The following is a 13,443-nucleotide window of genomic DNA, read 5'->3' on the forward strand; positions in this document are numbered from 1 at the left end:
GTAAAAAATATGAGCATTTTGTGTTGTTATTGTGACGATTGTATTCAAGATGCAAATGGCAACAGGAAGATTTAGGTGAATTTGGTTTATCATGAGAAATGTTAACTGTGGTACCTATTTCCAGATGATATGGCGATTGTTATATTGAGTTGTTAAAACTTAAACTTGAATTCATAAAATGTGACAAAAGTCGACCTTTTTAAAGAATACAATATCTTCTTTATTAAAACAAATTTTCATGACAATAAACCATTTTATTGAGAGGCTGAAGTATGAGTGAATACATAATGACTACACTGTACTGCATTTTCAGGGGAATTCCAGAGACGCTTCAAGGGTTTAAGTTCCTGGTCCTTTATGCAACGTTTTGAGGTCTTTTCTCATTCTCATGAGCTGATTTACCTGTCTGACCTCCTCAGGCTCTGCTCCTGAGGCCGTAGTTATTTCATTACTTGGTTTACAGATCCGCCGCACTTAGATTATTGATTTGTACAATATAAATAAAATAAATTATCCTTTTTTAAGTAAGTACCACCGACAAAGCAAAATAGCATTCAATTAAATGTAAAAAAAACTTCAGTTTCGAATGATCATTAGTCTTCATTTAAAATGCATTATTGCTCAGGTGTAGATACAGGATACTTTCAGGAACTTTTCAGACCCAATCAAATCCTTAATTAGGTTTGCATTTCATTACGCATAGTAGAAAAAGCTTCAGTTGTAGTCATCTGGACTCATTTTGAAAAAGTAGACGTTTCGACTCTCATCCAAGAGTCATTGTCAATAACAGAATTTAGGTCGAGAACTCCGATATTAATACTGTTCTGTGGTAAGACCCGCCCATTGGGAGGAGCCTTCCTGAAGTAGAAAGAGTTGTTTGTTTCAACAGAAACTCCCCCCTTGTATCTACCGAGCCTATTCAGAATCTTAATGGGCTATTAGAATGCTCTTTGTCTTTGTGAGACCCTGGCTCAACCACCCTGAGTACCTGATTAGCATCTAAATGTCCTGGTCCTGGTCCTCTACCTTTCCAGGGGTTCAGTAACCCATTATAAATAACAGGAAGATTAAATCTTAGCCCTCCATTTCTGTTTAAAGAAGGTCTTTCTTTTTTAACAAAAATAGCTTCCTTGACTCCTCTTTCAAACCATCTTTTCTCCCTGCTTAAAACCTTCACCTCACCGTCTTCAAACGAGTGATTAGAGGCTTCAAGATGGAGATGCACGGCACTCTGAGGTCCTGAACTTGTATTTCTTCTGTGCTGATAAAGCCTCTTGTGTAGAGGCTGTTTAGTCTCACCTATGTACCGTTCTTTACAGCTTTCTTCACTGCATTGGATCGAATAAACTACATTGCTCTGTTTTTGAAAAACTGCAGAGAATTTTTAGACAACACGAAGTCCCTGTTTATTTTAAACCAGGAAACACTTTAAGACAAAAACTGGTTCACTCTAAGGACAAGTTGCCGACTCAAAAACAGAGCTCAAAAACAGGTACTCAGGGTGGTTGAGCCAGGGTCTCACAAAGACAAAGAGCATTCTAATAGCCCATTAAGATTCTGAATAGGCTCGGTAGATACAAGGGGGGAGTTTCTGTTGAAACAAACAACTCTTTCTACTTCAGGAAGGCTCCTCCCAATGGGCGGGTCTTACCACAGAACAGTATTAATATCGGAGTTCTCGACCTAAATTCTGTTAGGAGACCTTGCTCAACACCCGGTCTGGAGAGACGGGAGATGGCGGAGGAGAGTGGATCGGGGATGGAAGACGTTCTGGACGGCGTGGAGGAGCAGCCTTTTCTGCCTGCACGTGCCCGGAAACGTAAAAAGTCCCTTAGCTCGTCCGAGGGTTCTGGGAATGAGCAGCAGGATGAGGCTGAAGCTATTGATGTCCGGGGTGAGAGCAGAGACTGTAAGGTGATCATAAAGCTTGCACAGGATAGTGCATCCTTTAAGGAGTGGAATTCAGTGGCATTGTCAAAGAGCCTAACTGTAGCTGTGGGAGTGATCAAGAGTGCGAGTGTCCTTAGAGATGGCTCGCTGCTGGTCGTGTGCAAGGACGCGGCTCAGCAACGGAAGGCGATTGGAACTAAACGTCTGGGTGGAAAGGACATTCTTGTGTCTAATGCTGAAAGAAACACGGTCAGAGGGGTTATCGTAGGTGTCCCTACGGCGACGTCTGTGGATGAAGTTAAGGAGAATTTGACGGGAGTTACTGTGGTGGACGCTAGGCGTTTGAAGGTGACCCGGTTTGGGGTAAGATGTGACAGCTTGTCGGTAATGGTAACACTTGAAGGGAGGTGCCTGCCTAGTAAGGTGTTCATTGGGTACATGTGCTATAGCGTCAGGCCATATGTTCCGCCGCCCCTGCGTTGCTTTAAGTGCCAGCGCTTTGGGCATATTGCAGCGGTCTGTAGAGGGAGGCAAAGATGTGGTAAATGTGCAGGAGATCATGAGTATGGGAAGTGTGACGTGGGTGCAAAACTGAAGTGCTGTAACTGTGGGGAAGAACATAGCTCTGCCTACGGGGGATGCAGGTTTAGCAAAAGAGCTGCTGAGGTGCAGAAAATAAAGGTCTCTCGAGGTATATCCTATGCAGATGCAGTCAAGAAAGTTTCAAGTAACGAGTTTAGAGTAAATACAGAGAGAGGAGCCAGCGCTGCTTCCAGCCAGGGCGAAATGAGAAAGGCCAGCGTGGCTCCCAAGAAGTGTGAAGGTTTCAAGAGTGGAGGTCCCATGTGTGCAGGTTCCAGAATTAATGAGAATACCCTGGTTGTGGATAGGGAGGATTTTGTACTCTTTATGGTGGATGTTGTAAACTGTGCTGCTCAGACTCAAAGCAGAACTGAAAGGATCAGGATCATTGCTAAAGCTGCAGGGAGATTCCTTGGAACAAAGGAGCTTGATTGGGCAGATATAGAAAACAGGCTAAAGGCGCTAAATGGGAGTCGGAGTGATGGGGGTCTGCTTGTGGGGAGTCAGAGTGATCAGAGTGACGAGATGGGGGTGGGGGTGGTCTCCTGTCCTCGCCCAGTCTCGTAGACGCACGGCTACCAAGCGGCGACATCAGTGGACATATTAAAGCCTATAGAATGAAGCCTGAAGAATAAAGCTGTACGGTGGAAGCACCGAACGTCAAAGAAGGAGAGGAAGATGAAGAAGAGTCTCCCTGGAATAAAGCCGGTCACAAAGACATATCATGACCTCATGGGCTTTGTAACACCAAAGCAATGGAAGGAGTACTTTTACGGACTACGACAGAGTCTGAGGACTACGACGACAGAGTCTGAGGACTACGACAAAGTCTGAGGAATAAAGTCTGGCGGTAATGCAACACTTGGATGCCAACCGCCATAAAACAACAACAACAACAACATAAATTCTGTTATTGACAATGACTCTTGGATGAGAGTCGAAACGTCTACTTTTTCAAACTGAGTCCAGATGACTACAACTGAAGCTTTTTCTACTATGGAACACGCCTGGACGAATGAGGGATTACACCGATTTCATTACGCAGCCTTTTTAATCCACACGGGGCGAGTCGGGAGCCGCGCATCACTAACAGACCCAGTGATGATGTCATTAAAAGGACTAGATCTGAGCGACTGTAGAAAAAGATTCAGTTGCAGTCATCTGGAAACACTCCTGGACGAATGAGGGAAAACACCGACAGATCTGAGTGAGTTTAACAGGGCGTGTCCTGGCTGTCCTGGGGGCCTCTCGGGCCCCTGTGGGTGATCTCCCAGGTGGACGAGGCTCCTCTGTCCTGTAAAAACACATCCACGTACACAAGAGTCAAACACGTCTTCACAACATGTTTGAATATTTCACACCTTTTTGAGAACAATCACATGTAAGAACAGAGCAGTGGGCGGAGATAGGGGGTAGGTGAAGAGCTGTCGAGGCAGGATGACTCAAACATGCATGCATCAATCAAAATACAAGTCAGAGAAAACTAATAAAGACGGAAAGCTGTTAAAACATGGTCCAAGTTGCATTTCCATAATAAAATTGTACTTGGATCGAATAAAGAGCTCATAATATATTAAAGTCTCGGGGAAAGTGAGAATGTGTACGTTACGTTCATAAAGGCAAAAGTGAGAATGTGTACGTTACGTTCATAAAGGCAAAAGTGAGAATGTGTACGTTACGTTCATAAAGTCAAAAGTGAGAATGTGTATGTTTCATAAAGTCAAAAGTGAGAACTTGTACGTTACGTTCATAAAGTCAAAAGTGAGAATGTGTATGTTACGTTCATAAAGTCAAAAGCAGTGACACAAATGTAACAAGGAAAATAAATACCTTAATGACGAGTCCCAGTGCGGCCAGTTGGTCTCTTAGTGTGTCACAGGCTTCGAGCAGGGCGACTCTGTCCGGGTACAGCCCGGGTTGACCGGGTTGAGCGCTGCTCTGCTGTCGGCTGAGAGCGAACGCCCGCACCTCGCTCCTGAACCGGGTCAGCTGGTCCACAATGAGCTCCAGATTCTGTGCCCTCTCCACTGCCTGACCCTCCTGCAATCAGAAAAACACTTCAAACATTCAGAAAAATGTGTGTGTGTGTGTGTGGGGGGGGGGGGGTGTTGCCAGGTATGTTTCCCCCATGAGTCATTCTACAGTTTTATCATCTATGATCCTCTTTATCAGGGTCCCACTGTTTCAACCTGAAGGGGGCGCACTTTCGTACAGACCACTGTTCTGTGCCACGCAAACGTCAGCAGAGCTTTCTAGGCAGAGCATTAACATCTCCATGGAGACAAGCCAACAGCTCACCTTTAAATGATCTATCATCAATGTGTATAAACTACAGTATTTATTGTATGTAGCTTTAAATGACACTGATGTATTTCTTTAACATGAGTTTAAGTATGACCAGGGTTTAGTGCGCTGACCTTTGTGCCAGCTGTCTTCATATTATTACAAAATATTATTTACAATACATTGCACTTTCCAATGACCCCTGACCCCTGACCCCTGACAGGTAAAGCAGCCTCATCTTCGCCCTTTACACGTCCGGTCCTGTGACACTGACCGTGCTTTTGAACGTGTCGATCCCAAACATGTCAAAGACCTCCTGGATGTAGCTGACCAGTGCCCCCACCACTGCAGGGCTGCGGGGGCCTCCAGCACTCTGCACACAACACGCAACACACAACATACAACATGCAACATACAACACGCAACATACAACACGCAACGCACAACACGCAACATACAACGCGCAACATACAACATACAACGCACAGAGCAACACACAACGCACAGAGCAACACACAACATACAACACACAACACACAACGCACAGAGCAACACACAACATACAACACACAACATACAACGCACAGAGCAACACAACGCACAGAGCAACACACAACATACAACACACAACGCACAGAGCAACACACAACATACAACACACAACGCACAACACGCAACATACAACACAGAGCAACGCACAGAGCAACACAACATACAACACACAACATACAACACACAACACACAACATACAACACACAACACACAGAGCAACATACAACGCACAACACGCAACATACAACACAGAGCAACGCACAGAGCAACACAACATACAACACACAACATACAACACACAACATACAACACACAACACACAACATACAACGCGCAACATACAACGCACAACATACAACACACAACGCACAGAGCAACACACAACATACAACACACAACATACAACGCACAGAGCAACACACAACATACAACACACAACGCACAACACGCAACATACAACACAGAGCAACGCACAACATACAACACAGAGCAACGCACAACATACAACGCACAGAGCAACATACAACACACAACGCACAGAGCAACACAACACACAACGCACAGAGCAACACAGAACACGCAACACACAACATACAACGCACAGAGCAACACACATTATCCACAAGTGTTGGACAATCAAGTGTTGTACCATATTATCAGTCTGAATGTAATAAAAATATGGTAAATAATGACCATAATGCAGCACCATCATATTTCGTTACGGGCAATATCAACACAAATTAATATCTCAATTTTTCTTGACATGATCTCAACAACAATTGCTACATTATCTGTTTTATCGATATATCGCCCGCCTCGATCCACTCGAGTTGTGTTTTTTACAGACTTTGTGACAAACATAACTCTTCTTCATAATACGCAGTGACTTTTCTACCATGTTTCCTGCTTCTTGACAAACAAATCATTAGTTCTTGTGTAAAAAGTGATTACAAATGTTGTTTCTATGTGATTGCCTGCATAAGCATTAGCAGCATTAGCATTAGCATAAGCATTAGCAGCATTAGCATAAGCATTAGCAGCATAAGCATTAGCAGCATAAGCATTAGCAGCATAAGCATAAGCATTAGCAGCATAAGCATAAGCATTAGCAGCATTAGCATAAGCATTAGCAGCATTAGCATAAGCATTAGCAGCATAAGCATTAGCAGCATAAGCATTAGCAGCATAAGCATAAGCATTAGCAGCATAAGCATAAGCATTAGCAGCATAAGCATTAGCATAAGCATTAGCAGCATAAGCATTAGCAGCATAAGCATTAGCAGCATAAGCATTAGCAGCATAAGCATTAGCATTAGCATAAGCATTAGCAGCATAAGCATTAGCAGCATAAGCATTAGCAGCATAAGCATTAGCATAAGCATTAGCATAAGCATTAGCAGCATAAGCATTAGCATAAGCATTAGCAGCATAAGCATTAGCATTAGCAGCATAAGCATTAGCATTAGCATAAGCATTAGCAGCATAAGCATTAGCAGCATAAGCATTAGCATAAGCATTAGCAGCATAAGCATTAGCATTAGCATAAGCATTAGCAGCATAAGCATTAGCATAAGCATTAGCAGCATAAGCATTAGCATAAGCATTAGCATTAGCATAAACATTAGCATTAGCATAAGCATTAGCAGCATAAGCATTAGCAGCATAAGCATTAGCAGCATAAGCATTAGCAGCATTAGCATTAGCAGTGTGCTCTGTAGGGAGGGAGCACCTTGGAGACGGGCTGGAGCTGGCAGTTCCCATGATGCATCAGGTTCAGGAGAGCGCTGGAGGCTCTGGGCGTGTCAAAGTCGTCTGCGAGCGCTGCTGACACGGCGACTTTAGTCTGCTCCAGCCTGAACGACACAAACACAAACACAGCTCATGTCAAACGTCTCTCCAAATGTCTTCATGTGTTTATGATTTATGAGCTGCTACTTTTACACTTCGCCCCAGCTCACCTTTGATATATAAAATATATAATATATAATCATAATATATATGTATAATCATATAGAATATATAACAATATATAGGGATGCAGACCTAAACCCACGTTCAGGTTCAAGTCCGGATTCGAATCCAGAGGTTTAGGTTCAGGTCCGGACCTAATGAGTCCGGCTGAACTCATGCCATTTTTGCATAATGTTATAACAGCATAACACAAGACACTTGGCTCAATTAAGTTGAAGACACATGAACAAGGACGACTGTCAAACACAAGACTTAACTGCAGACTGAAATAAACTCAACTTGTCTGGTTTATTCACTGTTTTTAACAGAAGTTACAACTTACAAATCACAAGCTGCTAACACACATTCATGTGTTTTACAAGAGGAACAAGAGCATGTTGAGTATTGGTTTTGGAGCAGCTGTTTCAGCTGATACTGTGTTTGTCAAGTGTGTTACTGGTTTGACTGGGCTGTTCCCCACACCTGAAGTTTAATGCTTTAGATACATTTCCACTCTTTAATTTTGCAGATCCAGTGGCAACAGTCAACTAGAACCACTATAAATAAACCATAAACCACTATAAACTTAGCAGTATTAAAAATAGAATATGAAAATATTTTACACTACACACAATACATCACATTAACAGCATTAAACACCAGACCATATTTAACAACTGTAGAATACAAATACTATTACAAAATATAAGCTCCAATTAATGAATCCAGCAATTAAACAATATTACTTTGACTTAGTATTTACTTAAATGTATAAATATGTATATTGCACATTAACCCACTGAAATAAATGCTACATCACACCACAACATAAGTTATTTTATTCATATTGTAGATTCACAAATGTCTCATCTCTCATTTTCTATTTCTGTGTCAATAAACATCATTCTATAAAAATGTAATTCTAAAAAAAATAAGAAAAGAGCAAAATGGGGCATTTGTAGTATTGATGAAAAAGTAAGTAGAGCTGTCAATGTGATGTATGTGTGTATAGACAGTACACAGTACTGCATGTAATACTGCATGTAATACTGCAGGTAATACTGCAGGTAATACTGCAGGTAATACTGCATGTAATACTGCATGTAATACTGCAGGTAATACTGCATGTAATACTGCATGTAATACTGCATGTAATACTGCATGTCATACTGCATGTCATACTGCATGTAATACTGCATGTCATACTGCATGTAATACTGCATGTCATACTGCATGTCATACTGCATGTAATACTGCATGTAATACTGCAGGTAATACTGCATGTAATACTGCATGTAATACTGCATGTAATACTGCATGTAATACTGCAGGTAATACTGCATGTAATACTGCATGTAATACTGCATGTAATACTGCAGGTAATACTGCAGGTAATACTGCATGTAATACTGCAGGTAATACTGCATGCAATACTGCATGCAATACTGCATGCAATACTGCATGCAATACTGCATGTAATACTGCATGTAATACTGCAGGTAATGCTGCAGGTAATACTGCATGTAATACTGCAGGTAATACTGCATGTAATACTGCAGGTAATACTGCAGGTAATACTGCATGTAATACTGCATGTAATACTGCATGCAATACTGCATGCAATACTGCATGCAATACTGCATGCAATACTGCAGGTAATACTGCATGTAATACTGCATGTAATACTGCATGTAATACTGCATGTAATACTGCATGTAATACTGCAGGTAATGCTGCAGGTAATACTGCATGTAATACTGCAGGTAATACTGCAGGTAATACTGCAGGTAATACTGCATGTAATACTGCATGTAATACTGCATGTAATACTGCAGGTAATACTGCAGGTAATACTGCAGGTAATACTGCAGGTAATACTGCAGGTAATACTGCATGTAATGCTGCATGTAATGCTGCATGTAATACTGCAGGTAATACTGCAGGTAATACTGCATGTAATACTGCAGGTAATACTGCATGTAATACTGCATGTAATACTGCATGTAATACTGCAGGTAATGCTGCAGGTAATACTGCATGTAATGCTGCATGTAATGCTGCATGTAATACTGCATGTAATACTGCAGGTAATACTGCATGTAATACTGCATGTAATACTGCATGCAATACTGCAGGTAATACTGCAGGTAATACTGCATGTAATACTGCATGTAATGCCGAGTGTACTCGAGTTCACCTCAGTCCTACACTCAGAAGGTCACATGATGTCTGCAGTGACCTCTGACCTTAGACAAGTGAGTTTGACAGATAATAAATCATTTCACTACATAGATACTTAAAATATATATTTTTAAATTATAAAATATTTATTGACATATTTAATAATTTCCTCATGTATTTAAATAATAATTTAAACATTCAATGTCTGCATTGAGGTAGGTGTGTGTGGACTCACTTGTCCCAGAGCACAGCCTCTTGTATGGGCGGGGTGAGGAGCTGGCCCTTCATATAGGCCTGAGCACTGTTGATGAACGTGGACACGGTCTCCAGCGATGCCCTGGCCTCCTGCATGCTGCCGTCACTGTAGTCGACGCCTGCACACGCCACAAACACGCCACAAACACGCCACAAACACGCCACAAACACGCCATTGAGACACGGGCGGAGTCATCATTGCACGTAAAGGAGGTGAGAATAATGAATATTTCACACCTGATCTGTATTTGGTCAAGAGGCAAAACATCCTGAACTCAGAGGCAGAGTAAGACTTCAGGAAATCCTGCAGATACAGAGCGTGAGAACCACCACAACTACACACACATGTTTAAAACACACACAATACTGTGGAGCGTTCCAGGCAAAAGCATCTCCATGTTTCGTACCTTTACATTTCACAGATTTCACAGACAAAATATTCAAACTGAAATGACTGAAACGTAAAGCAGGATTTACTTTGATAGTGATGTAATTCTTCAGCGACTTGGACATCTTTTCTGCTCTGCCCTTCAGGTGTAAGTGACCTGTAAATGTGACCAGCACCAAAAGTCATTCACATTTACTTTATTGAGCTGTAGAAAGAATAAATAATAAGAACAACAAATAATTAACACTTATCAATTATTATAAATATAAACTAATACCAACTTTTATGTGGTTTGTGGTGTTATTTAGTTATATTACAAACAGACGTTCACTGGGATTATCATGCTTTAGTTTAATACTGGGTTTGCAAACTTCAAAAATCTGATCATTATCTGATTTACATAGTAACAACTGATGTGAGTAATCTGATTTCTCTCAGGAAACAAGGGCAAACTAATGTAACAAAGACTAAAAAGAGAAAATGTTTCAAGATTGAAAGAGTTATTTTGAAATCCATTGTACTTTGTCTTCCAAATACAACAGTTACTGTAAAAAGCCTTTGATTAACTGACACATGTCATTAGGTGTTTCCAATCGAAACACTGAGTTATGTGATTATTCTACGACTCTTTCTCTGGCCATGTGAATGTACCGGCTGCAGGTTTAAGTAGTAGTACCTGAGTGGAGGAAGTAGTTGCACCACTGTCCGCACTGGTGGTAGGCCTCACTCTGAGCGATCTCGTTCTCGTGGTGAGGGAAGGCCAGGTCGATGCCTCCTGAGTGAATGTCCAGCTGACGGCCAAACACGGAACTACAGCAACAACAAAGCTCTCGTGTGACTGAAGCTCAACAGAAACATCTGATCACAGCATTAGAACCAACACATTATATTTATTACAGTTTAGAACTTCTTTATAAATAGTAAAGGGCTTTTTTGACCTCCCCGGACACATTTTGGCTTGTCTGGACCACAATACCAAATCTTTTCTCTACAAAGTTCTGGCGTCCACATGTTGTGTCATTATACTGCCACCTAGTGGTGACAGAAGTTTTTAAAGAGTTTAGAGTGTATGTTCTGAATGTTTTTCTATTACTTTGTTGAAGGCATACGTCCTCCTGCAGCTGTTAGAAGCACTTCAAAAGACCTATTCCAATAAATATATTATATATATATAATATGTATATAAATAAAAGATGTAGATAGTATTTTTAGGTTAGCTAAAGTAAGAGCTAAAGTGAAATGGAGGCATGTTACCTTTTACAATGCTCCTGTTAGGCCAGTTTAGCATATTTAGAGTGGATGGGCAAAATAAAATAAAAAAAACATTGCTTATTTCTTTATAATTATGATTGCGTATTGATCCTACTGACCAGAGAAATACTATTCATTTTAAAAACAGTTCAGTATAGAGTGTAAAGTTCAGATCATGACCTGGCCACAGTGGAGCACTCGATGTGCCAGCCTGGTCGGCCTCGGCCCCACGGAGAATCCCAGAACGGCTCCTGGGGCTTGAACTTCTTCCACAGGGCAAAATCTCGAGGGTCACGTTTCTCTGAACTGCCTTTAAAACAATCAAAATGTTCCCGTGTAAAACAAATATACTACGAGCATTCATCTTCTTCTACCGCTTGTTCCTGTTAGGCGGGTACGCTACTACTACACTACATAACCATTATTAGAGGAATTATATTAGACAAAGAACAAAACTAAAATCACCAGTTTCTTGGGACTCAATCGCTCCAATAAATCTTCCGTATCGATCCCCAATGGACTGAATGTCAAAATACACATCTCCTGAAAGCAAAAGGAACCGCAATAAATTCATTGTCTCTGTGAAATATGTATTTGGTCTTTGTGTCTTTGAATAGTGGAAAAAATGCATTAAATGTCATTGTATACGTTGGATTTACCATCACTTGTGGCATACGCGTGTCCATTTCTGATGATCTGTTCAATGAAAGTGACAATGTGCTGGACGTTCTCTGTGACTCTGAGATACACAGTGGGAGGAACCACCTTAAACACACACACGTTAAGATAGTACCAAATTAAAGTATATAAACTACATAAACATGCATAATGAATTCACCTTTAACAAGAGCATATCTCTCTTGAACTCATCTTCAAACATTCTTGACAGAACAGACGGAGAAATGTTTTCCTGTGACATAGACAAGGCCAACAATCAAACATAAAACTTGACTCTGCAGAATAAACGCGGCGTGAGTGTGTCGTGTTCTTACCTCCCGACTCCTCCGGATGATTTTGTCGTCTACGTCCGTGATGACCATGGCGTGAATGACCGTGACCCCAAACAGCCTGGTCAGAATCCTCTGGACGATGTCAAACCTCACATAGGAACTGTAACACGACAACAAGCCACAAGCACGAGGTCAGATCTGTGGAGAGGCCGATCGGCTCACAGTAAGACCTCTGCACCTCTCTGACCGGTCCACTGTGTTGACAACCAGTTCATGACCTTCTCCTCTTTGATGTCCATGTTCCATAATGCGGCTCTTGAGTAAATACATTTGGACGTCCCGATTCATCTCCATCACCGCAAAAGTTACAAAGTGCACCTTTAAAACTTACCATGCGTGACCAAGGTGTGCGTGATCGTAGACAGTAGGACCACAGCTGTACCTGGAACCCAACGTCAATTCATATTCCTTCTTATTACACAAATTATGAAATAGAAATGATGCACAATATTCTTCATACCAGGTGGCTATCTTCTCCCTGGCCAATACGAGAGGCTCCTTCTGCTTGGTCAGACTGTTGAACACCTTTATCCCCGTGTCATAGCCATCAGGTTTGGTCCACTTCTTATTTGCAGCATTGATACAGTGATTATGACATGTCCTGAAGTGCTTAAAGTCAATGGAAAGAGCAGCACGAGGCGCGTGCGCAAACATGCAGGTTCTCCACATGACGTCAGCAGCGGCTCACGGCCCGTAAAGCTTGTGCTCCTACATCTATCATGCAGTATAAAAGAGAAATATGATCATTATTAGTATAACATTCACCTGACCGCGCACGCTGTTTCGCTTGTGTTTTTCAGCCGGGGTTGCCAGATCTGACGGGAGAAACAAGCAACGAGGCTGTTTGGAAAATAACAAATGTTTAAGTCAAAACCAGTAATGAGGGAATACTGACAATAAATCTTAAAATTAAGACAATTCAATTATATTTTATTCTTAATTGACTAAACGTGACTAAAAAAATCGGTCATATTTTAATCATTAAAAAAATGTTGGCATTTTATAATAAGACAGTGGCATTATAGATTCCAAATGTTTAAAATAATAAACAAGTTCCGATTTCCCTCAATAATTCTCAATCTAGAAGCCTTCAGGTACAA

General features: G+C 41.4%; 1 protein-coding gene across 2 annotated transcripts; it reads right to left on the reverse strand.

Moving 5' to 3' along the window:
* Positions 1-3,671: 3,671 nt before the first annotated feature.
* Positions 3,672-13,027, reverse strand: cars2 (cysteinyl-tRNA synthetase 2, mitochondrial). 2 transcript variants are annotated; one of them, XM_072447983.1, is made up of 15 exons: positions 12,804-13,027; positions 12,675-12,725; positions 12,326-12,443; positions 12,172-12,243; positions 11,993-12,098; positions 11,799-11,876; positions 11,514-11,643; positions 10,759-10,892; positions 10,172-10,239; positions 9,932-9,998; positions 9,675-9,813; positions 7,038-7,161; positions 5,030-5,128; positions 4,303-4,512; positions 3,672-3,766 (listed from the first exon to the last, which is right to left on the reverse strand). In XM_072447983.1, the coding sequence occupies exons 1-15, from the start codon at positions 13,010-13,012 to the stop codon at positions 3,686-3,688; spliced, it is 1,686 nt and encodes a 561-aa protein (XP_072304084.1). In that variant the 5' UTR covers positions 13,013-13,027; the 3' UTR covers positions 3,672-3,685. The 2 variants fall into 2 exon arrangements, with proteins under 2 accessions (XP_072304084.1, XP_072304093.1); XM_072447992.1 differs by having other exon boundaries at positions 11,514-11,634; positions 11,790-11,876.
* Between the last annotated feature and the right edge of the window lie 416 nt (positions 13,028-13,443).

The sequence above is a fragment of the Eucyclogobius newberryi genome, unplaced genomic scaffold (assembly GCF_026437365.1).
Source record: "Eucyclogobius newberryi isolate DKJ021-1_F unplaced genomic scaffold, fEucNew1.0.hap1 SCAF_1, whole genome shotgun sequence".
NCBI lineage: Eukaryota > Metazoa > Chordata > Actinopteri > Gobiiformes > Gobiidae > Eucyclogobius > Eucyclogobius newberryi.